This window comes from Petromyzon marinus, chromosome 1 (genome assembly GCF_048934315.1).
Source record: "Petromyzon marinus isolate PM22_M1 ecotype Great Lakes invasive population chromosome 1, UKy_Petmar_22M1.pri1.0, whole genome shotgun sequence".
Classification (NCBI taxonomy): Eukaryota; Metazoa; Chordata; class Hyperoartia; order Petromyzontiformes; family Petromyzontidae; genus Petromyzon; species Petromyzon marinus.
The window spans coordinates 30,609,710-30,635,703 of NC_133667.1; the positions used below are offsets into that span (position 1 = coordinate 30,609,710).

General features: G+C 45.2%; 1 protein-coding gene across 1 annotated transcript in view; it reads right to left on the minus strand.

Annotated features, from left to right (window-relative positions):
* The window catches only part of ITGA11 (integrin subunit alpha 11), a 102,454-nt gene that overhangs the window by 2,927 nt on the left and 73,533 nt on the right, over positions 1 to 25,994 (minus strand). The window contains exons 18-29 of the mRNA XM_032948720.2: positions 24,362 to 24,472; positions 13,748 to 13,833; positions 12,065 to 12,206; positions 10,870 to 10,971; positions 9,826 to 9,902; positions 8,132 to 8,221; positions 7,911 to 8,013; positions 5,230 to 5,337; positions 3,366 to 3,476; positions 2,708 to 2,821; positions 1,338 to 1,433; positions 424 to 537 (exon numbers count right to left, since the gene is read on the minus strand). Coding sequence (XP_032804611.2) covers positions 424 to 537; positions 1,338 to 1,433; positions 2,708 to 2,821; positions 3,366 to 3,476; positions 5,230 to 5,337; positions 7,911 to 8,013; positions 8,132 to 8,221; positions 9,826 to 9,902; positions 10,870 to 10,971; positions 12,065 to 12,206; positions 13,748 to 13,833; positions 24,362 to 24,472 — 1,254 coding nt within the window. The remainder of the gene's footprint in view (positions 1 to 423; positions 538 to 1,337; positions 1,434 to 2,707; positions 2,822 to 3,365; positions 3,477 to 5,229; positions 5,338 to 7,910; positions 8,014 to 8,131; positions 8,222 to 9,825; positions 9,903 to 10,869; positions 10,972 to 12,064; positions 12,207 to 13,747; positions 13,834 to 24,361; positions 24,473 to 25,994) is intronic.

The window sequence follows — 25,994 nt, forward strand, 5'->3', positions numbered from 1 at the left end:
TACATTTTGATTGCCATATTTTTCTGGAGGGGGAAAAAAGGGGTTCAGTGAATATACTGGACTTTGTGACCAGATCTTTTTCCGGAATCTTGGGGTACCGCAATGATGACGGCCTGCTGCAGGAAACTAAAATGAGGCTTGCTATTTGCGTGCAACTCTGGCACGTGGCTCACTTCCCCCTTGGTTAACCCTGAGGGGCAATTGCTGCTTCCCAGTAAACACAACGTTGGGCTAACGGCGTATGGATGGACCAACGTTATCGCGCTTGACTCTTGTAAAAAAAATACTTTCCGTCCGTTCTTTCACCCGAGCTTTGCGCGAGGGGTTCAAACCCCCCCGCGGGTTTTGTCCGTGATGACTGTCGCCAGGTCAGCATGGACGCGGCTCTGGCCTTGGAAGTTGGGAGCGTGAGTGTCGCCTCACCTTCCACAGCATGTATATGAGCAGTGCGAGGAGCAGCAGGCCACCCAGGACGCTGCCGATGATGATCCACAGCGGCACGGAGGAGCCGCGCTCCTTGGTGATCTCCATCACGATCTGGGGTGGGGTTCAGAGTTCAGACACGAAGGTTTATAGCAATAGCTTTTGCCCTTTCTGCCAATGAAGCAGTTGTGTCACGATGTTAAAACACCAAACAGAATCCTTATTCAAGGAATCCTGTGTGCATTAATCACACACGGTACTTGTGGTGAACATGCAAACAAAAAACATGCTCTGGTAATATTTGCATTGTCTTTGAAACTGATTGGTCCACGCCAAAGAAAGAATAGAACTTGCGCAAGGGGCCGTCCATAAATGACGTCACGCGATTTTGGACGATTTTTTACTCCCCCCCCCCCCTCTCGTCACGGCGTCACAAAAAGTCAGACCTCAAATATGACGTCACAAAGCTCTGCCCCCCCCCCCCCCCCAAAAAAAAAGTGCTTCAAATCGCTTTAAACTATTGTCATTGTAGTGCGTATTTAATGTGATGCTGCACTCAGATGTTGTAGGAGAAAACATTTATTATTTAATTAAGTAGAACGAGTTGTCTAAAGTTGCGCATTTTGATGTGACGTTACATTTCTCAACCCCCCCCCCTCGTCACACATCGTCACAAATATCTAACCCCCCCCCCCCCCAGGTGCGTGACGTCATTTATGGACGGCCACTAACCTGATTCGTAGTAAAGTGCGCTAAACACTACATCACCGCTTTGCCCTTCAGAGGTCACACAGACTCAAACACGTGATGTCTGTGCTTGCGTTATTGCGGTGTTGGTGATGGCCTCGTCAGGATGAGAGGATGTCGGCAGTCAGTGCATTTTCCCTCTTCCGGGGTCTGCAACTGTGACTTACGTATCTCCACCGGCTGTCCTCCTTCATGAGGATGAGCTGAGACCGGTTTAATTGCAGCTCCGCAGTCGTGTTGAGTTTCAAGCTCTTGAATTTCATCTGCGGAAATTAGCAATAAAAATGACAGTAAAAATTTGAATTTACTACTCTTGAGAAAGTCATCTTGCATCTCTTACATGTGTAGAAACCATTACCTTGCAGGTCGGTGGGTAACAATTCCTTGCTTGGACAATATCGACGATAAGTGCTTTTGAGTGGGGTCTCGTACCTCATTTAAATTGTATATAAATGTTACTGACGATTGTTAATCTACTGCTAGATGAAGGCCTTCGCATGCTGTGTCAATTGTGTGCGTGTTTGACCATACTTCACCATGCTGGTCAGTGGGTTGGTGAAGGAGGGGCCAGGAAAGGTCCAGATATCGCTCGCCACTGATGTTGGCCATGGCCAGGAATTCAGATGAGATCACCGGGATCAGAGCGCAGTGAGCTAACCACTGCACTGTTTTATATCTTACTAAAAATAATTGTTAAATTTTAAATTGTATTTAAATAATTTGTAATGTTACGTGTGAATTTAAGTCTTTTTATCTACATTTATATATTCGTACGGTTGTTTTTTACCGTTTGTTGCCTATACTGCATTGCTTTGATGACCCAGGGCTCTCCTAGTTTGACAATGCAATGCAAATTTACATAAGATTTCTGTTGCATATAAATGCGACTGAAGCTCCAAAAACGATGCAGAAACGGTAGGAACATTTATTTTAGAGGCAGTCGGTCGTAGACAGAATAGTAAACAAAGGTCTGAACTTTGAACTGGAAGAGGAAGCTGATGGCACGGAGGGCTTGGGGAAAGGAGTTCCAGAATGTGTGGGTAGCACAGAAAAAAGAGCAACCTCCCACTGAGCGAAGGTTGACTGGGGGACTTTCATGATAATGAGCTTTTGAGAGGACACCCTTTATGCTGGGGCATCACAGAGAGCTTTACGTGCAATAAACGCCTTTAAAATATTTAAAGTGCACCCCCAGTGGCAGCTGTCCCTTTAGGAAAAAAAGTAGCTCGGCACCTGGCCTGAAATCGGGCACGAGTCTGCCATTGGAGGGCATTGGTTGCCGGAGCGAAGAGTGTGTGGAGAGATTAGAGAGATAAGAGGGGAAGAGGTGGATAGGTGCGAGCCCAATGAGGATCTTGAAGACGAAGAATGAAATCCTAAAACTGATTCGGGATTTGGTTTGGCCAGGGGCACGGACCGAGCATTGGGGCGATCTGGTCTCACTTTCGTGTACGGATGAGCGATCTGGCAGCCACAGTGTTGAACAAAGGTATCGATTGAGTGACTTGGCGAGTGCATCTGTGCACCGTGTTCTCACCACGGTGAGTGACGGCGTCCACAGCCAACCCTTGACGTGGATCAGCTCCTCCTGGCCGACCTCCAGCGTCTCCACCACGCACGCCACCCTGTGGCAGCGACCCGTCGCGCAGTTCTGTCGGCCGAGAAGATATGCGACTCGCTCTGAAACTTAACTTGGTTGCTTTACTGGGCAGTTCTGTCGGCCGAGAAGACATGCGACTCGCTCTGAAACTTAACTTGGTTGCTTTATTGGGCAGAACCGGTAGGTCCAAGAAGACCTCTTTAAACGACGCGGCTTAGGAAATCACGAGTGGCTGACGAGCCCCACTTCTATCCATCTGCTGCCGCCGCCTCCTGTGTTAGTAATGTTTTGTTACTGGATGTGTAAAATTACTTATTTGTTTAACCAGAGCAATCTCACTGAGCCTCGAGGGTAATTTCTTTCAAGAGGATCCTGGTTTGGATGCTTGGCCAGTTTTGAGCAAACCATTGTTTTGCATCTGGGAGGAAAGAAACCGGAGTGGTTGGTGGTAAACCGACACTTAAAGCCCTGCTTAATACATGTCGGCTCATTATTGCCCCCGACAGCTGTGTGTTCCGTGCACATGGCTCAGCAAAGCCCCTCTCTTCACGTCGTTGCCTTGCAGGTGCCTCGCCTGTGCTGCGTGCCCACGTACCAGCTCGTCCATCGCCCTCAGGTCCTCCTCGTAGACTGGCAGCGTCGCCTCCCTCTTGATCAGCTGCTGCCAGTCGGTCTCCGGACTCGTGCGGCACGTCACGCCGACATCCTGCCACCCCACACACGCAACGCACGTGCAGCCGGTGAATGTCGTGCGGTGGCTGCATTATTCCGGCCGATGTTCCCAATCAATCAGCAGTCATCTCTCTCAACTCGGATTGAAAGCGTTTGTAATAATACTTGAATTTTATATTGCGTCATTAATGCTAACAGCATGCCCTATCGCTGTTCTTATATATAAGGACCAAATCCCATATACAGCTACTACTAATAAAATGAAAACCCTACTACTACCAACAAAATAAAACATTAATAAACAAATTAAGACGATCTGATATGAACGAGCCTGTAGTATAAATTCGTTCTTATTTGGAACTTAACCTATTGAAGTACTTGTGGAGACAAGCATTGGAAAGTGTTCCATGCATATGCATAGTCTTATGTTTTTTATCGCAGTTGCTGTGCATTATAAATTATGAGCAATTTAAAAGCAGTCACGTATGATTATAGATTGGCACCAAAGGGACAACTGCGGAGACAGTTGGTTGAAGAAATAATGTCTAGAAATATATAATATAAATTTTGATTTAAAGCTTTCGTGACTGCAGTGATTCATATTCTTGGTTCTTTCGGTAAAGTCACGTTGAAGGGAAACAATAAAATAATAAAATATATATGAAACAATAAAATGCTCACGACGTTTCGACTGCAATACAAGCAGTCATCATCAGGTGTGAAAACCAACGGTAAGAATATTTGAAAGAAGTGGCGGTTTGTATTTATTTTTAAGCATTAGCACCACGGATAGCAATTTGACAGTTTGTTTAGATGGACGAGTCCATCTATGTTCGGAAAAGAGGAGGGAGGGGGGAGACGAAAAATTAATGTATGCTGTCTGAAAGCCACCCTAAGCGTGAACAATCAATTAAGACCCGAAATGGTTTATCAAATCCAATGATTGCTAAGCCAGAATCCATCTTCTCGGTTGAAATTGTCTGTGTTTGTATATGTGGATAGCCTCGTGAACGAATCTCTCATGGTAGCCAGATGGCTTGCAAAGAATCTTTGTCTTGGAGAAGTCAATGTCATGTGAGCCTACTGATTTATAACAGTGATCTGCCATGGCCGAGGTGTTAGTCCTACCGTGTTTAAGGTCTGCTTTGTGTTCACGAATACGGTCTGAGACATGTCGTTTGGTTTCTCCAATGTAACTACTACCACAGAGGCAACTTAGTTTGTAGACACCAGGGTACTGTATGTCCGGAATCACATCAATCCAGATTTTATGTATAAACACAAGATCCAGGTCCGTTTCAACACATTACATAAATCCGTGATCTGGTTCCGTCTGGATTTTATGTATAAACACAAGATCCAGGTCCGTTTCAACACATTACATAAAATCCGTGATCTGGTTCCGTCTGTAAAAGATGTCATTCTTTCAAATGTTCTTGCCGTTGGTTTTCACACCTGATGATGACTGCTTGTGTTGCAGTCGAAACGTCGTGAGAATTTTATTGTTTTATATATGTTATTATTTTATTGTTTCCCTTCAACGTGACTTTACCGAAAGAACCAAGACTATATAATATAACTAAAGATATAATTCACGTGTTGATGAACATTTTTGTTTACGACAGAGGAAGGGCCACATTGGTGGAGCATTGTAGCATCTTGCCTTTTTCACCAAATGTCTGAAACGTAACTTCATTTTTCGGCCAGACGACGTCTGCATTTCTCCGCACGTCGCGCGTGTGTGCAGGAACCTGTTGTGCGTTGCGCCCCTCGTGGCGCTCGCTCACCGTCTCGACGTGAGACAGCGTGAGCAGAGGGTTCCCACCCGGCGTGACTGCCGGCACGGAGATGAGCACCTCCAGCCGAGCGAGCGGGAACAACCCGAGGTTTTGCACCTGCACAAGTACCCCGGCACAAGCCGCGATATTTAGCGTCGACGGCAATCGTTTTTCAGAATTGTCGGAATATATTTAGCAAGGGGGATGGCGCACGCACGGGGACAAAATCGTCGTTGTGCTTCCGTGCTCCCACATCCATGCTCCCTGCCTTCGCCAGCGGCCACTCACCGGCGTGGTGAAGTATGGTAAAATCCCCACCACCCGCACGGCATGTGCAGGGTCACAATAAAAAAAAGGCAGTGGGTTCACCGGAAATTCTTGCTGCATCAATTTCCGTTGTAAAATTCATAGTCAAAGAACCATCTACGTGACTTTACCGAAAGACCCAAAGAATATGAATTCCTGCAGTCACGAAAGCTTTAAGTCAATATTTTTTACCATTGTAAAAATTGGAGAAATCTGATTTCTGCTCCTCCGAGTGGGAAACTGGGATGGCAATTTCTAATTAAATCACAGACACAGGTCCCATCACTACCCGAGGTTGTGTGCTCTGCAGACTAATCATTGTTCATGAATCATACTTTTCAACAGACTCTGTTTTCATTGGTTCTACAGAATTCCTTCACTCTGAGCCAACGCCTTGTAAGTCAATGGGTGCCCTACTGTAATGGGCAAAAAACGGCCACACATTTTGTGGGACCCCGAAAATTGAGGGCAACCCAGCATCAAGAATAAAATATTAGACAAGGGCCGGTTTTACCACATTATAAAATAAAATATTCGTCCATTCGCCTATAAACCCTCTGGACCATTGTGCTGGAAAACAATTTGGAAACGTTAAAACATCGGTCCAGAATACCCGCAGGCCGGGGGGAAAATATCAGTGATAAAACGGAGCCTTGCCTATGGATGTATCATTTTATAACCAAATTTTCTCAATGACTGCACAATGTTTAGTGTGAGCAGCCTGCCTCTATCATATTACCACAGGTCAGGGGGAATCCGGTGTGTTCAATGCAAAAAAAAACCCATGATCAAACGGTCGTTATTTATCTCACGCGCTTTCACCATATCCCAAAATACATTTCAATATCTCATCAAACCCAGAACCGTTTGGGGTGAAGGGGTTAAGGTTGGCCGACCCTCAGGCGTTCAAGATTAAAACCGCTGCGCGGTGGGACCACTGAAGGTTCAGGTAACTTCCAGCTCAAGCGTTCTCAGAACTTCAGGAGGTCACGATGGAGGCGCTGCGAGCGAAGGGAGGGCGCGATGGCGCTTGGGTCGCGGACCCTGCGGTTGGGTGGACCGCAGTCGGGGGTGAGAAAACGCCGGTGTAAAAATAAACTCTGCGATTTTGAAGCGGCAGGGAGGGAGGGAAGCGAGCGCTTGGAGAAGCATCGTCAGGGAGAGGAAGAGAGCAGGAAGACGCACATGTGTGCGCGCGCGCGCGTGTGCGTGTGCAGCCGCTCCTTGAAACGCGACTCCCCTAAACGAGCTGAGCAGGCAGTGACGCGGCTGGCTGGCCACGCGGACTCACGAATGCTGTGGGAGTATTTTTCTCCGCGCGGTTCTCAGGAGCTACCCAGCCGCACATCTGCGCTCGCTGTCCTCTTCCCCAAAGGTGTTTCAGGGTGGTTCACTTTGCGTGCAGGATTAAATAGAACAAGCTTCCTGCTGTGCAACCCCATATCTGGTGCAGATTATGCGCTTTGACCACGTGTAAATCACATTTAAAACATCTTCATCTCTCGCAAAAATGTGAATGGGGGTTGTGTGATTTATTCTATTCAGCTGTCATCAGGCCTGCCAAAGGTGGTGGTGGGGTGGGGGTGGAGGGAGGTTTGGGCAAAAAGGGCAATTTGCCTGTCAGTCTGCAATTATTGATTATTGCGAGAACATGTTATCTCATTTACTTCTCGCCATTCACCCGTTTTAAATCAGAATTCGTGCCCTGGCACGGAAAATCTGGTTTTGTATTTTGAAGATGATAAATCGACGGCCAAGGATTGCAAGTTACTTATTACGAAAAATTAAGAACTTTTCAAGCCCTTCGCATTGAAGTTACTTGAACGCCGCCTCTGACTCCTGTCGCTTTCAGTGTTTTGGTAAATAAATCACGACCCTAGGTGAGTGCTTTACCTCGTGGAGTAACCTAATACCTCTGCCATTAGATCCCTGTTGCGTTTGTTCCCACATCCCCGGAGAAATCGCAACCGCTTTTGTAATTGCAAAGTGAACACTTGCAGCCCTGCCATCCAGCCTCTGTACCACAGGAGTGCATGTGTGGGGCTCTGTGGTGTATTAGGCGGGGAGCGGTCGTGTAGCGGTTAGCGCGCCGCACTACGAACCGGGAAACCCCAGATCGATTCCCGCTCACGGCCAACACCGGTGACGATTATCTGAACCGGTCCTGGGCCTCCTCTAGGTCGACTCAACCTCAAATGAGTACCTGGGGCCGTGCGTAAACATCGCCACTGGGAAGGCAAAGGTGGCTCGGCGTAATTCTGGCCACCCGTCACCTCGTGTGCCGTGCCGGCCTTCATAGTTTCTCGCTAACAGCACTTGCCCCTATAGTCTGTTAAAGCTAAATGGGGGAATCTTTGTTGTGTGTGTGCTGGAAGACTCCTGACCGTCAGCGTGTAGTTGAACTGTGGCCCAATGTCCTCTGGTCTCTCGATGACGTCTGGCACCACCGCCTCCCGGCTCACCTCAAACTGGTGAAGGTTCGAGTCCCTGTCACGGAGACACACCATTTGTCATGAACAAGGGGCATCACCCGGGAACGTTGCCTACAATATTCTATTGACGAGCGTTATTTGTGCATTCGTTATACATGCTCCAGTTGCCTGACCTGGTGAAGAGGATCTCAGCCTCGTATCTCACGGGGATGGACAACGAGGCGGCGTTGTCGTGCAGTGTCTCCAGCATCTCCTTGCTGTCACTGTACGAAGTGGAGACAAAACATTAATGCCAGGCCCCGTGAGCACGACAAAGAAAATTAGATTAGCGGTGCCACGATGCACCGGTGTCATCCATTCATGCTGATTCTCCCAACTCGTGATCCAGGCACGATTGACATGACCCCTGCGGCCATTTGAGTTAGCTCTATTCACAATATTTAGAATAATTGGTTACTCAAAGGAATGGTAACCCTGAATGGTGACGATGAATCGATTCGCCGGGGTACATGAATGATGACACCCCTTAAAAAATAACAATCAAACAATGATGTCTATATGTATATACATTCATAGACTGTGTGCCGTCTAGGAATAAGGTATCCCACGAGGGAGCATCGGCTTTCTTTGAAACCAAGTAGGCACGCAACGGTTCATTAAAAAGTATTAAAACTGAAAGGTGATTTCTACTCGCATTTACACGTATACTCTTGTAGTGGTGGAATAATATGCTTTATAAATACAAATTGTATACTGTAATGTAATTAAAAAAGCTGACTGGGACTCAGACCCAGCATCTCACAGGTGCTAGCTCCTCAGGCATTAGCCACCTGAGCCACCCAGCCATTTAGGAGGAATTTCATGTTGAGCTTTGTTCCGCAGGGTTGTATGCATGTTAAACTTATTTCGTGTCGTACGGAGCCAACCGTGCTAATCGGCGGTGCAGGGACAACAAACTGAACACACAAAGCAGCTGTAAAGAAACGAGCTCTTGTTTGTGTTTTACTGCAGTCAAGGACGGCCTGTAGCGTGGCCAAAATGGAAAGGTGCGGCCATGCACGCATCTGGCTCACATTAATCACTTGCAGCATCACGATGTAGGGCCTTTGCAATTAGTAGTAATGTTTTGGGCTCCTAGCCAAGGCAGCACGGCTCCAAAATGATGACGTCTACTCTGCTTCCTGCTCGCATTCTCCCGCCAGCCCTGCGCCCCTATTCACTACCCTGATAACAAATACTATTCGTATTCACAAAGTCTCCAAATGCGATCGCATCTCAAGACGCTGTGCAGATGGGCAAGATATTGGCATATAGAGAGCCTGGGATAGAGTTGAGATGTTGTGATGGTAGAAGTGCGAATGGAGACGTTTTGGAGAGAGAGGGGGGGGGGGAAGTTTTAAGTCTCGACTTGAACAGTGGCAGGATCTCAGCAGCACGGACAGGGTTAAGATAATTCCAGACAACGGGGGCAGCAACAGAGAAAGGGGCATTTCCCCAATCACAGCTCCGATCAATGTATCTTTTAAAATTACCACCGGGAGTTGCGAATCGAATGGGGTGGGGCTGACACGCACACACACACATCACGAGGATGGTTCTGAGTCTAGGCTGCTGCGCCATGCTTGAGGGTCACAGCGGCGTTGGCGATCGAGGGTTCAGGCGGTGCAAATCCTCCGGGGACCGCGGACAGGAGCTGGGGGGGGGGGCGTCCAGACTCCAGACTATCAAGTGCAAGGTAATTGGACAGGGCCGCCATATCATTCCTTGCACCGGGACAAATGGCAACGGACACTACGCCACTGGAGTGCTGTCTCGATTATTTTTTTTGAAATCACAATTGTTGTTACCACTGGTGCCCCAGTCTCACCTCTCGGCTCGCAGGCCGATGTCCAGGCTCGGCAGGAAGACGGAGCGGCTGAACTCGAACTCCAGGAGCGTGACCAGCTGGGTCCCGGCCAGCGGAAGAGGCAGCGAGCGGGGAGGGCAAGAGCGTACCAAGTCAAACAGCGTTCGGGATATTACAGCGTGGGGGAAACTGCTTATTTGTTAAAGTACCAGCAATGTTAACAGCAAAGTGAGCAAAACCAGAATATATATAATTCCGAATATTAGAACCAGATACCTTGGCTTTAACTATGAGTCTCTTCAGCGGAATGCACACATACAGTGTAAGCGTTGAGATGTGTATCGTGTATGTGTTTTAGATAACAGGGGGAGAGTGGTGGCATAGTGGTTTGTGCACTGCGCTGTGAACTCGGCAACCTGAGTTCGATTCCCGGCCATGCTTAACATTGGTTGTGGGTGATATCTCAACCAATCCTGGGCTCTCCTTGTACCGAACAACACTGACCAGCGTGGTGAAGTATGTTCAAACAACTTGTATGACTGATACGGCATGGCCTTCATCCAGCAGTGGGTAGACAAGGCTGTAAATTATGAATACGCATATCCCTGCGTGTGTATACAGTCAGTACAAGCAAGTACGAGCCAACCGCACAGGATGAATCATTTTATGATCTACATTTTACGAACTTATCCCCTTGTAGAAATGGAAAAAACCCGTTTACACATTAAAAAAACCTATTAGGATTCGCATGGTGAACATTTGTATTTTATTTTCAGCATGCTATTTTTTGGTGTAGGTTAAAGATCACAATTCTCACATGGGTCATATTCAATCCAATAGACTGCTGGTTCCCTCCCCTCAGACTCGACTGTGTATACTTGCAATTACTCGAGTGTGTGCTGTGACTAAACTGACTCGCAGATGGACAAATGATGTTTCCTATAATGGCCATGTGTATATGTGTGTTAGCCTTAACCCCCTCCCTGTAGAGCATCGAAAACCCCCTTCTTAAATGCCACAAACTCTTTATGACCCCTCCAACTGCCGTTTGACCCCGGTCCTGACCTTGGCTCCTGGGCGGAATACGGCCGGGCTCAGTGAGCATGTGGTTCCTCCATCGGCCTCCTCGTGCGAGAATTGGCACTCCATCTTCAGACCTTGGTCCACCTGTCCGTACCCCCCATCATGAGACGGAGTACGTGGGTACAGTACAGACCGATGTCACACGCCACACACATCTCTCTCATACCTCGAGGTCAACTCGGCCTCAAGGTTGAAAGGGGCCATCCATAAATGACGTCACAAAGCTCTGCCTCCCCCCCCCCAAAAAAAACACATGCTTAAAATCGCGTTAAACTATTGTCATTGTAGTGCGTATTTAATGTGGCGCTGCACTCTGATGTTGTAGGAGAAAACATTTATTAAAAAGTCTATTTATTTAAGTAGAACGTGTTGTCTATATTTATTTAAAGTTGCGCATTTTGATGTGACGTCACATTTCTCAAACCCCCCCCCCCCCTCCTCACACATCGTCACAAATGTCTGACCCCCATAGGTGCGTGACGTCATTTATGGACGGCCCCTAACACCATTGCTGGAAAAATGTTCAGGCGAGACATTGTAATCCATACCACACTCGCTTGTGTGCCACGCTGCCATGAAGAGGTGCTTATAAACACAACTTGCTCCAACAATCGAAGGCTATAGGATCTCCATACTCTTTGGCTCTTTCGGTAAAGTCACGTAAGTGAAAATAAAAATAAAAAATTGAAATAACTAAATTAAATCACGACGTTTCGATTGCAACACTAGCAATCATCATCAGGTGTGAAAATCACAGCTAGAATTTGTTTTACTAAAGTGTGGTTTTCACACCTGATAACGATTGCATGTGTTGCAATCGAAACGTGGATTTAATTTAGTTATTTCAATTTTTTATTTCTTATTTTTCTTATTTATTTTTTTATTTTCACCTACGTGACTTTACCGAAACAACCAAAGAGTATGGATCCTTGCAGTCACGAAAACTTCAAATCTAGAAATATAGGATCTCCCTCTGCCCAGCCATCCAAGCTGTCGGCTCCTTCCAATGTTCAAATCTAGGTTCAAAGACCTCTCTGTGTATTGATATATATTTCAGTCGACAAAGATGCGTATGTCGCATATTTACTGTGCGGTTACATTTTGTTTTATTCTACATGAATCCAGATTGCATTGTATCCTCGTTTCGGTTCGAGAGTGCGTGGCTTGTGTCCCTCACGGTGGGTGTGATGCTGGCGAGACGCAGGTTCCGCGAGAAGGAGACGTTGACCCGCGCGTTGTAGGCATTCTCGCCACGGTTTTCCAGCGTCGCCCATACGGACGTGCGCCTCCGCCCACTGCGGATGACGTACGGAGCCATGCTGCGCACACAAAACGCATGCAACGCGCACATGCGTACACACACACACACCACCATACCAATTAGTGTCTGCTCTCTTGTACGGACAGTCAACGACTTACGAACACAATTCGTTCCTGAGATATCTGTTCGTAAGTCGAACGGTTTGTAAGTCATAACACAGTAATGTACTAAAGACAAAGACTCACTCCCAGCGCAAGGCTGACTCGTTTGCATCTCGTGGGGAATCGCTCAGCTGGACAAAATAGTAGTGCCGCGGAAGCTGGATGATAAGTGTTCGTACATCGGGTGACCGTAAGTCGAGAATTGTCTGTATTTCTGTAATTTCGATTTGGCTGCTATACATTTCCGCATGATAAGCCACTTCATTAAGCCATCAGCGATTTGGTCGCTTCTGAAAAAAAAACTGATAGCTCATTGGGGTTTACTTAGTAAAGTAAGTTTTTTTATGATTTGTTTACCTTTCTTATACTTTGCACCGCTATCGTGTTTCGTATTGTTTATTGTTGTAACGTTCTGACCTGCCCCTACTGGGCATCTTTGAAAAAGAGCTTTGTAGCTCATCGGATACATCCAGCCTAAATACATATTTAGATTCTGATCATATAGTCCCACCTGCGACTGCACTGCGGAACAAACAACGAGCACACGGTGAACTGCTGCCCATCAAGGCCGCGGAGCGGTGGCACCGTAGCAATTCGTCAACTTGCAATGAAACCAGTTGAATGGCTAGAGAGCCGAGACGTCAAATTGAATAATAATTATTCGTGTTCCAAAAATCAGTTGCTTATCTCTGCAACATGTCACACAAAAGAAGAGGTATTATGCGTACGCCCAGTCCCAGCCACAACACACCTATCATTTACACTTCATGGTCAACCATCTGCCGGATGAAGGTATCGCCATGCCGTGCCGGTGTTGAGGGTTGTTGGACCATGCTTTTCCACCATTGTTATTCTGTGCTGGTGAAGGTGGATAAGCCCAGGGCCGGTTCACATGTCACTTTCTACCGATGTTTGCCACGGTCGGTAATTGAACTCGGGCATCTGGGAGTTACAGCGCAGTGCGCTCGCTCACCACATCACCACCGCTCCACTGCTTCACCCCCATTTCCTCCTATGCCCACCCCAATATGAGCACTCGTTGATGCGATCCTTGATTTCATCATGAAAATAAATATTGCGATGAAAGATAGCCTGCAAAGACGACCCCGTGAGAGGGTATCTTGCTTCCGGAATGGAGTCATGAAATAAGCTCGTGTGCAGGAACAACATGGATAGTTGCTTCGCGTGGCCATGGGTGATGGCGACGGCTTGAAGAGGCAATTATAGAGCAGTGGATTGATCATGGCTGACGATGAATGATGATGGATGACGTGGTGATACTGACGTTGATGACGTCCAGAAAATAAAAAAAAAACTGATGTGGTATCAGTAGACAACGGCCTTTTCTTAGCATGCCCACAAATAAATTGGAAGAATCGCAAGGTTGGCATATCCGTTGAGAGCAACGACTGTGGAATATGGTGGATGCGCCTCCTACCTGGATCCCTGGACGTCGGAGCGCAGGTGCAGCACGAGGTCGGACACGCACTCCTCGTCGTCACCGCAGTCGTTGGCGAAGGGAAGCTGCGGGGAGACAAGCGGCATGGCATGGTACGTATGTTGTACTTCTTTCGCACCGTACATAGTGAAAAAAAAAAAGCAGTTCCAAAGAAACGAGTTTTCAGTCTTAGATTTAAAGGTGCGTGGCTCCAGTGGCTTCCTAATGTCGGAAGGAAAGAGCGTTCCAGACGGCTGCGGTTAGCGCATCTGAACATGCCGCAATACCGTCACCGTTCGATGGCTAGCCAAAAGCTGCTGCGAGGATGACCCAAGTTCCTGTGATGGTTTATGTTCCTTGAGATCTGTAAGGTATTGTGGTTAATTTGTGTCCGGTGAAGCTCAGACAACGCACAGACAAAAACAAAAACTATTTTAAAAGACTATAAACTAAAACGAGGGGGACAGGGAGGGGGGGTCTTTTGGTCTGGTGGCCCCATTGTAAACGTACCTAAATCCGACCCTGAGCTCACAGTGAACTCAGTATTGTTTGAATTGGGTCATTTGACTGAAGTGTCAAGATCTTTCTTTGCTTTCAGCAACAGTAAAACAAAACCAGTGCCATTTTTTATTAACTTGTTGTTTTTTGGATTGTGGATTCCATCCATAATACAGGGGTTTTTTTTGTGTCTCTCTCTGCATGTGTCTCTCTGTGTGTCTCCGTGTCTGTTTTTTTTCTCTCTCTTAAATTTAGCAATCTTTGGAAGAACGTAATCAACCAGGTAAAGTGTTAACTGTTGTGTAAACCGACTCTCTGTGTTGCATTGCATTACATTTATAAGTTTACTAGGTTTTTTTTTATTTAAAGCTTTCGTGACTGCAATATTATATTTTTATTATTTTATTGTTTCCCTTCTCCATGACTTTACCGAAAGAACCAAGAATATAGGTTTGTTTTTCATCCAATCATACCTGATGACGGTTGCTTGTGTTGCAATCGAAACGTCGTATTCTATTATTTATTTTATTTTATTTCTACGTGAACCAAAGAGTTATTCCTGCAGATTGCGTAAATATAAATGTGTCGTTAAACCCGCCACCACCTGACGCAGCCAATTAGTAAGTTTTAAGGTTTATCACGTAAACAGAACATGCCGATTCGTTGCTAGTACAGCACACCGGTGTGTTGGAGAGCATATCCATAACATTTACAATCTTGAGTACGACGTTTCGCCAGTAATTACAACCCATCTAACCCAAAACAAAACTAACCCAAAAACCTGTATTATGGATCATATTGGTCTCGAAAGCCTCCGTGTTAAACTCTAGATTCCATGTTAACTAACAAGTTATTCCACTTGTTATTGACCATTTATCTTACAGTCCTGGAGTCAATAACAGGTTTAAAAAGAAAATTCAACATTAAAAGACATTATGAGACCTCCTTTGCCAGAAACAAGATATGGGAATAGGTTTTACCCTTTTAACTGGCACAAAAACTGACACCTTTATTCAAGGCATCATGTTTGCAATGATAATTATCAGAGTTGTCTTTTTTGTTTGCATTTTGACTGCTTGTGTTGTGGTCATTGCAAACATGATGCCTTGAATAAAGGTGTCAGTTTTTGTGCCAGTTAAAAGGGTAAAACCTATTCCTATATTAAAATACATTGTTACATAAGGTATGGTATTAGTCAGTACTGTTTAAGGTGTTGCCTGTACACTGCTGGAAAGTACAGAGATAAGGTTTACTGGCAGGCTGCCTGTGTAGCACTGTTCAAGTGTCCTCCCGGTTGATCAGGTTTCCTGTCACATACAAAATGCCTCGCGATTTCATGATGGTTTACTGAGTGAACGTTGCGCGTGGATTCATTCAACACGTGATATTATTAATGCGAGGGGGAAATTATGACTTTGGTGTGAAGTGCCCATATTGTTATTCATACTAATAGTGCATTCGGGTTAGCTGTGCGGGGATAGAATCCAAACTGGGTCACTCTATCTCCACGTGCAGCTCACCCAAATATGCCGTGGGTATGAATCTGTACAGCTGTGAAAGCCTAAAGCAGAAATATTATTAACTTATCTACTGCTTTAAAATGTATATTTCTTGAAGGCAGTTCCTTGGAAAGGGAGTTTTCATGGCATCTGCTTTTTTTGGCTGATACATTTCACAAGAACAAATGTGTATATATAATGCCAGAGGTTTATACACACTCGTGCATTTAGACAGATGTGAGACTAGAATGGGTTTCACTCCCCACAGCAGGGGTAAGGATAATAGGGGGGGGGGAACTAAATCCACATAACTGATAACATAAACAAGCCGACGTAAAAACAATATTAAACGTACGGAGAAACACATTGTGAACTCTTAATAAATAATACACAATGTATATAAAGTGTGGTGTGTGTAGAATGAAAAGACAAAAAAGACCGTGTTGGCAGCTTGTGGCTGTGAACAGCTGAAAGTCATTAAAAATGGGAAGGAAGTCAACGTCTGGAATGCAAACATTATTTAAAAAAAACATTCAAATAGTATTTAGCTGATTTGTAAACTTTGTCCCTATAATTTGACCACCAGCTTAAAGTGCCAGTCAACAAACTCACGACGGACATCCACCATGAAGATGGAGTGACGAAATCACCGCGCGTGCAGGCGCTCACGGGATTGTCACATCACAGGAACATGAGAGATGGCAACAGTTTAAGGAAAGGCCTTCATCCAGCAGTGGATTGATCATGGCCGAGCATGCCCTTGATAGGTGTCAGCCAATGGGACAAGTGAATCTGCAAATCTTCTTGATCATCGTGAAGTAACACCAACGGCGAACGATGTGACTTGTAATATTTCACGGCTACGCTGTACATTATGTGTTTTCGTGTTATACCACGTGTGGTATTCGGTTGCTCCGTCTACACGTGCCCAGAAAGCTGTGCAAGTTCCTACAAAAGCTGCCAGCGTGTGGAGCGAAACGTCAGACGTCGTTCCGAACAACATGTGGTACAACTCCAAAACGCATCAAAGGGATCATAGTCGCGGCTTACTACTGTAGGTTCTAAAGTTTTAACAACAATATTTGGCTGTTTACAAGTTAGTCGAAAGGTTTGATTTATGCCTTAAGGGATTGGAACCATGGAAGGCATGTCTTTTTTTAAAACCCCTGTTTGCTTTCTAGACAGCGCTGTGCTGTGGGCCTCACGTGTTTGTAATAAACGCGAGCGGTCGTGGCTGTTTTGGCAACGGGAGAATCGCGAGCAGCCCCCCCCCCCCCCATAGGGCCTTTTGCAAGTGCCTCTCTGGGAATGTGAAATCGCATCATTTTGCCATAAAGAATATATATACGTTAATGTTCCTGAAAACAATGACCATGTTTGTGATGTGTTTATGAGAATATCTTCAATTAAAACATTTGTATAACGTATTATTAATACGAAAATAGGTTGCGTTTCTTTTTGTTATGTGAAACACTGAAATAATGTGTAACAGGTAGCTTATTATCATCGCTACGCTTGTTTACCCACGAAAGCCTCACTGCATCTCAACTCTTTCTCAGGACGGTCCTGCCAAGTTTTCGCAGCAGAGGATGATGTTGGTATGTGCAATCCCAATTAAGTAATTTGGAGGTAATGTTTCAGCATTGGGATGTCTTTTTTCCAATATTAATTATATTGTATGTTTTTCTGGCTGTGGAAGGAGACCGGAGAATTCCAATGCAGAGTCGACACAGAGAGGCACTCGAGTAAGGAATCGAACCCAGGCGATTCTTGCTGTGAGGCAGAAGTGTTACCACTGTGCCACTCTGCCGACAAGATTCATAACATTTGTTTTTCACTTAATTTGGCTAAAATCCCCAGATTTGAGAATGCGAAAACACATTTTTTTTACTATCCGACAAACAATCTCATCACAGAGTGTGTGGCAAGGTACACCCCCCCCCCCCCACACACAGTAAAGTAAAACAAAAATATATTAATCAGCTGTGCTACACCCCATGGGGCTCACTGCTCCACAATATTTCCAGATGGATTTGTCTCGTGCCATAATGCCAATAGCGCAGTTGTAACAAAATTGGGGGAAGAAACACAAACATATATTTTTTAATAAATGTATTTTCACTTTATGAAAGAAAAAAAGCAGTACACATCAGCATACTTGGCCTGCTAATGTATATTAGAAACATGAAGCCAGGGTAAATTTGCCAAACTCAACAATCTCCATTGGAAACTATCGACCTCTTACTCTTTGGTTCTATTGGGTAAAGTCACGTAGGTGAAAATAAAATAACAAAAAATCACGACGTTTCGGCCACAACACAAGCGGCCTTCATCAGGTGAAGGGACGAGACTGTCTGGAGGACAGTGATCAGCCACGGCAGAAGAATTCGTTTTGCCGTGTTTCAAATCTGATTTGTGCTCGCGAATTCGGTCAGAGACATGTCGCTTTGTCTCACCAATGTAGCAATCACCGCAGGTACAACTCAATTTGTAAACCCCGCGGTACTTTAAATCAGGAATGACATCCTTCACAGATGGGATCAGATCACGAATTTTCTTTGGAAGTGTGATGGTTTTGACCGGAGTATCAAGTGGTTGTTTCTGTATGGAGGGAGAGACAGACTCCGGTCAAAACCATCACACTTCCATATATAGCAGGCGTTACTAAAAAGATTTCCAAAATTCTAAACAAACACAAGATCCAGGTCCGGTTCAATACAGTACACAAAATTCGTGATCTGATCCCATTGTTACAACGCTGTGGGGGATCACGATATTATTTTCTCCGATACCAAGGTTCTTTGCAAACCCACGGGTTTTTATTAGAGATTTGTTCATGAAGCAATTCAGATCTACAAACACAGACACAATTTCAACCGAGAGGATGGTTTCAAATTAAGAAACCATTGGAAAGATGTTCTAAATCGAACTAAACATTAAACTAAATTCAATGGTACAGTATATTTTTTAAGTAGTGGTACCCCAAACTTTCGCAGCTCTTATAAATTCCCCCTTTTCACACCATCAATAGGTAAACTCCCCCCTCCCCCCTTCCCCCCCGCGCCAAACTGCGAGTCCACCGGCACGTACACCACCTCTTTCCTAAAATCCGCCAATCAAATGCTAATTTTTATGCTAATTTCTTTGTCAGAACACCTTGTTTGCTCGCACACAGGTCCGATGTCTGAGCGTGGTTGTGTTTCGCTAAATTCTCCTGTTTGATGAGTACTAGGTGCCTCGGTGAATGTATATGCTCTAACTTTAACATAGCTATTTCTGTGACCAGTTACAAGCTAATCACTCAGCTATTTCAATGCTAAATTCGATGCTAATTCCTTTGTCAAGGTGTACCTCTGCGGATGTGTATACATTAACTTAGCTATTTCAATTAGCCATTTCAATGCTAAATGATATGCTAATTACTTTGTCAAGGCACTTGGCCTTTTTCTTCTCACACAGCTTAAAGGTCGTGATCTAAGCGTGGCGTCTTCCACTCCAGCGCTAATTCCTTTGTCAAAGGGTACCTCTGCGGATGTGTATACTTTAACTTAGCTATTTCAATGAGCCATTTCAATGCTAAATTATATGCTAATTCCTTTGTCAAGGCGCGTGGTCTTTTTCTTCTCACACAGCTTAAAGGTCGTGATCTAAGCGTGGCTTCTTCCACTCCAGCGCTGTCCTCCAGACAGTCTCGTCCCTTCACCTGATGAAGGCTGCTTGTGTTGTGGCCGAAACGTCGTGATTTTTTGTTATTTTATTTTCACCTACGTGACTTTACCCAATAGAACCAAAGAGTATGGATCCTAGCAGTCACGAAAGCTTTAAATCTAGTATCGACCTCTTGGCGAGTGCTCTTGTTTGAAATCAAGCACATCTTTTATTGACAAGGGAAATTATTAATTACTCATTACATCTTCTTGGTTCCTCGGTAAAGTCACGTAGAATGGAAATTTTATAAAAAATAATGAAACATAATAAAAAATAATAAAAATATAAAATTCTCACGACGTTTCGGCCACAACACAAGTAGCCTTCTTCAGGTGAAGGAACAGAGCTGTCGGGACGACAGCGCTTCAATGACCGCTGCAAAGATTCGCAGCGTCTTTTAGGCTAGGTGGGAGAGGTAAAGCGCCTTGACAAAGGAGTTTACATATCAAACAGGATAATGTAGCATTGAAATAGCTGTGTTAAAGTGTTGGATCAGCAGGGTGTTAAATCAGAAATTAGCATGTAACTGGGAGATTAGCATGATGTACGGTAACTTTGTAATATTAAATGTGGCTAAAGTTTTCATGATTGCCTAAGCAAGCCTATGCTAAACAATGTTGATGTGAGAGATAACTCTACTCTTGATTGTGTGTATGAATTATATTCGAGTTTCGAAGTATGCTTCCGCGGCTGGTAATAACATCCTTTGCCTCCCCCAGTGTTGATGTGTGCACACCACATCAAGTTCTCATTAAGGCTGGGTTGCCCTTGGGAAGGCCCAGAACTAGTTCAGATATTCACGACTGGAGTTAGCCGTGGCCCAGAATTTAACTTTGACCGCTGAGTTTGAAGCGCAGTGTCGCTACTTTCGAACTCTGCAGCAGAGTGCACAGGGCGAACGCACACAACAAATCCCAACAACTTACTCACGCCACATGAGGTGGAAATCCGTTACGTTACCGGATGACCAGAAAAAAAGGGAACGGCATTCTTCGCCATTTCTAAAGCAGATGGGCTCGGAACCGTGGCGTCTAAAACAAAAACCAGGCAGCCCGTGTTGTCATCGGCAGGCCCTGCCTGATCGGCCATCTGGAGTCAATTCTTGTCGCACGGAATTTTTAGTCACGTCCCTTTGATTCGGATGCTCGGTGGTTTATTTTGACTCTATCTGTTCTGACACGAAAGAAAAATAATCTGAAAGGTATATGTGATGGAGAAAAAGAGCAGATCGTATCAGATCCATGTCGTGTTTGGAGAGGGCTTGTATCAATCTGTTCCATGATACAACAGGATTTTGAAAGCGTGATGTCATGTTAAATTGTGATTCTTTGGGTTTTCCCTCAGGATGACAAAGTTAAAGTCTTTGACAAGATTTTTTCCCTGCCCTGTATCCAACTGGAGTGGCGACTGCTCAGCTTTATAGCAGTCAAACCAATATATTTTTGTTGTATATTCAGAGCTGTAATTTTGGCATTTGAATGAAATACCAAATTTAACATGCGGTCTTTTTCATTCATTGGTGACCAGCGTGTGACTGACACCGAGATTCAAACCCAACAAGAATCCCAGCGGTGTCTGCTCAGTACACTGACCTCCCAGTTACCAGGCCAACTCAAAATAATCAACTCTTGAACTGATTTACGACCCTCAATCATGACAATTTGTCAAAACACTGAGGTGGGCGTACCATTACATGCCTAATTATCCCTTTTGCTGTGTTGTTTTCAATGATTTTTTGACAACCATGCCTCTGCACGCCGTATCTAAAGACAGGGTACGTAGTCAGTCCTAAACACCGTAAAAAGACGGGCCTCCCGGTGATGGATGATGGGCGCGCTCTATTCGAAAGGCATGTTAAACTTTAAATAAGAGCTTTATTGATATTTTAGAACAAATATTGTCTTTTTTCCAGTGTTAATGTCTGCAATGTTGGTGCAGTCAGCAATTCAGCAGCCACACATAGCCCGAAAGCGATACTGACCACGGCATGTATTAGCAGTCTTAGGCAATACCGCCTCCCTCCGTGGGCTCCACAATCTCAGGCCCTGATCTCGCACCAGTCTTTTTTTTTACAAGTGCGATCTTAATCTTTCCGTGATCTTTTTTTCTTTTCCATGAATTTATGAAATGGCACTTGTACTTGACATGTACGAAAGATTTTCAGGGGTAATTGCAACATGAATCTAATTTTTTTACAAATGTTTGAGGGATTCACATCATTTTATGTGTGTATGTGTGTGTGAGGTGTTAGTGCAGCAGTGAGTGTACTGTGCTATGAACCTGAGGACCCAAGTTTGAGTGCCAACAACAACTAACATCAATGCTGAGTGATATCTTAACTCGTCCTGGCCCTGCCTCCTCAACAATCCATACTCACCAGTGTGGTGAAGTATGCTCAAACCATCCTATAAATATAATGATGTTTCGATTTAAAGCTTTCGTGACTGCAGGGATTAATATTCTTGGTTCTTTCGGTAAAGTCACGTGAAGGGAAATAATTAAATAATGAACCACAGCAAGAACATGTTGTGTTGCTTTATTTGTATTATTTTATTATTTCCCTTCTACGTGACTTTACCAAAAGAACCAAGAATATAATGATGCTTATCCATAATACGGGTTTTTTTTGGGTTAAATCGCGTAAATATTTAAATGTGTCGTTAAACCCGCTACCACCCGACACAGCCAACTAGTAAGGGTTGTCACGTAAACAGAACGTGGCCAATTCGTTACTAGTACAGAACACCGGTGTGTTGGAAGCAAAGCCACAACATTTACAATCTGAGTACGACGTTTCGCCAGTAATTACAACTAGCTTCATCAGGCGACGGCCACATTTGTGGAGAAATCCTCTTTCGTTCCTTAAATAGAGGGGTAGATGTGATGACATCACTTGCAATGGTGTTTGAAGGCATTTATCCAGCAGTGGATTGACAGAAGCGATATAAATTACTGTAACGTATGCGTGTACTGCATCCAAATGCATTTTATGTAGACGTTTAGTCCACGGGGGTCGGTCTCGTGATCGATCCGTCACCACAACTCGACTGGCTTGCATGCAGCAACAGCTCAGTTTCCACGGTCGCCTGGCAGTTTGTTCTGGAACATTGCCACAGCAGCACCACTTGGTGTCGGGTGAACGTTAACCATCCCGAGACATCATTCACAAGAGCGCGCCGTGATGTGGGCGCCAATGTCACAACGTTTGTCAAAATTTTCACCGTCGGTGCGGCCGGGGTTGGTGGTGGCAGTGTTCGAGACGGCCAACTTTTTTTGCGTGGTGCGTCGCGCGGTTGCTCCATATTCCCAACTCGTCTTTTTATTTGCATATTGTTACATTTCCCTGTAATGTTTTTTTTGTGTTTTGTTTTACGGTTATGTTATGTGAGTTGCTATGTACAGCATCTGGAGATATTTTGTCGTTTAATAACTACATCAATTCTAGTTATTACTGCTATTGCAGTACTTCCCAACTAAAAATAATTGCCGAAAACCTATTAATAATAGCTACCTCAATCCAACTAAGGCTATTTGGCTTGCGCCCGGTTTAGCAACAAGATCCTCCATGGACTCGCTCCGGCCTACCTCTCCCCTCTCTTCTCACTCTACCCACTCATCCACGCACCGTCTGCTCCAGAAATCAATTATTAATTTAGCGTGATGCCTGTGCCCGAGCCAAGCAGCATCTTCATCATTTGCGGAACGTGTTGTCCTCAGACCGCCGCAAAGCATGGTTAGCGGACACAGTTTTCAACAATCGCCTCGCTCGGTCTCACACCACAGGCACAGTTTGGGCTGCTGCGAACACCGCACCTGCTTCTGCGGCCGTCTGGAACGCTCTTCCTTCTGATATCAGGAAGTCACTGGAGATATGCACTTTTTAAATCTAGATTGAAAACGAATTTCTTTAGAACTGCTTTTTTGTGTTTAGTTTGTCGTCCTTCCCCCGCACCTCCAATTGATTGTGTACGGTGCGAAATAAGTTCTATATACATGCATGCATGCAGTCGTTGCAGCACGCACGAAGGCCCTGGCCGGTTAGGAACCTATTGAGCAGGGCCCAGTCAAGGCAATCAATACCACAAATCAAAGCCCCCTCAGTGAAAGGTGGCTAATTCTCTTCTGCTGCCCTTGTGGTCTGGAACTCCCCCCCCCCTCCCCAGCCATCCATGCTGTTGGCTCCTTTCCCTTGTTCAAGTCGAGGCTCAAGAGCTTCCACTTTTATTCTGACTATGACTTGCCGCCTCTTTCTCTGCGCAGCATCTTGTGATGCAGTGGCATTTCGATGCTATGTAAAGAAAAATTGTCCTGAATTGAACACACAAACACTGCCAGCGCCAGGCTGACTCATGACAACTCACGGAAGATCGCTCAGCTGAACAATTTAGTTCCACGGTTCAATTTGCAAGTGCGAGTTCGCGTTTTAAGGCAATGTTTAAAATAATATATTTCATGGAAGCTGGTACGTAAGTACGGGTATTCATGAGTCGGGTGCTCATAAGTCAAGGACTGCATGTATATAAAAAAAACAATTCTACAACTACATCATGAGGCCTCTTTTGCCAGTACCAAAATATAATAGGGTTTTTTCCCCTTCTTTCTGGCAACAAAACTGAAACCTTTTTACAAGGAATCATGTTTACATGAACCACAATACCTGCGGTCAGAATGCAAACAAAAAACAGAACTCTGACAATATATGCATTGTCCTTGAAACTCATTGGTCCACACCAGAGACAGCTTTCCTTAGAGCCTAGTCTCATATGGTGTTCGGCCAGATGACGCCAAAAGGCGCACAACTCAAATACAACGCACTATCAGAGTAATGAGGGCTCGGGGTAAGCATCTACATCATGAGGCCTCCTTTGTCAGTACCAAAATATAATAAGGAGGTGGTGATGAAGCTTACCAGGGCCTCGGTGTGCATTGGCCAGTACGCGTCCAGCACAGGGTCCGAGTTGGGGTCTTGGAGGGCGAAGTCGAGCTGGAAGCTGATTGGTCGAACAAAGTCGGTCACCTCCTGGCACCGTGAGACCAGATGGCAGGTGCGATCAGAGCAGGACAATGAGGGAGGGGCATGTGTCCACATACACACACATACTCATACACGTGTACATTTATACGCACATGTACGCAGGCATACATGCACGCGTGCACATTCACACATGCGCGAACATTTAAGTGGTGTCATGAAATAACTTGATAATCCACATGTAGCATTACATTAACCAACATTAGCTTTTTTTGGAACACATTACACTATAGTGTTGTTCTTAGACTGATTGTAATACAATTGCAAAATTAAGTTACAGAATGATTACACGCATATATTTGATAGACAAGGGAGTAAGTAGTGTGTGTGGCCAGCACTGTGCGTGTATGACTAACTTTGCCTCCCAATTACTGATAATTATACAGTTATGTAACGCATGTCACAGCATCAACTGAAGGCATCTCATAGGTCTACTTGGCCTGAAATACCAAACAAATGAGCGTTCATCAGCCTGATCAACCCAGCTATGAATGTGACATTTTATTGAGAACAGATGTGTATGACGTCATAAAATCCCTTCCAAAAAACTCAAAACAATGGATGATGCAAACTTGAAAATGCGTCTTATGAAAATAGCACATGCGAACCCTACTTACCAGCTCTGGCAGCATTTGTTTATTTTAACAAAATCTTTCATCATTACCGAAGTCTTTACTGGCATCGTAATTGAGGAAAACATCACTTGGATTGCTGCTCACTGATGTCAGCATTTTAGGCTGCGATCTTCTTGAGCAGCGTGTGGCGGTGGCGCAGAGGTTCGCGCATGGCACCACAAACCCGGCGACCCACGTTCGATTCCTGGCTACGGCTAACACCAGTGGTAATTGTTATCTGAACCAGTCCCTGGGCCTCCATTTCACCAAACCCCAATCAACATCATGGCATGGCGAGGCCTTCATACAGAAGTGGATTGCCAAAGGTGCTGTAAATCGTTCTCGTGGCTTTGCTTGGATTGAGAGCATGCGTGGCGAACCACGGTGAACTCTACTCCCATTGCACACTTAGAGCCTTTGCTGGGGGTCAGTGTAACGGGCAGTCACCGAGGACTTCACATTCAAGCCAAAGGGGGCCCGTAATTACCCACAGCAACCTCTACGCCACACGCGGCCAGCACTGTCGGCCAAGCTCAGCCTGCCGAGATTGGGGGGGGGGGGGGGCGGGGGGGTTGCATGCGATTCTACTTGGAGGGCGCGTGCCCGGTGGGGGTAGTGTGCGTGCGCGTTTTGGGGCTACAATGTATACATCCAACACTAATGCTCCGAGCGAGCCGCTTTGTGGTTTCTTATTTCCCATTGGGTCCCATTAATTTCGGTTACATTCCAGTTCAATTTTAAAACAAAGGGCAGGGTTTCAGGAGATGGATGTTGCACGTCTAGACCAACGGGAGAGCTTCTTAGCTTCTTGGCAATCCAATGGTCGATTGTTATTTATGGTTTGGGTTAGGCCTTATGTTCGCAGTGGAATATGCAGTGATATAATGTAAAAACAA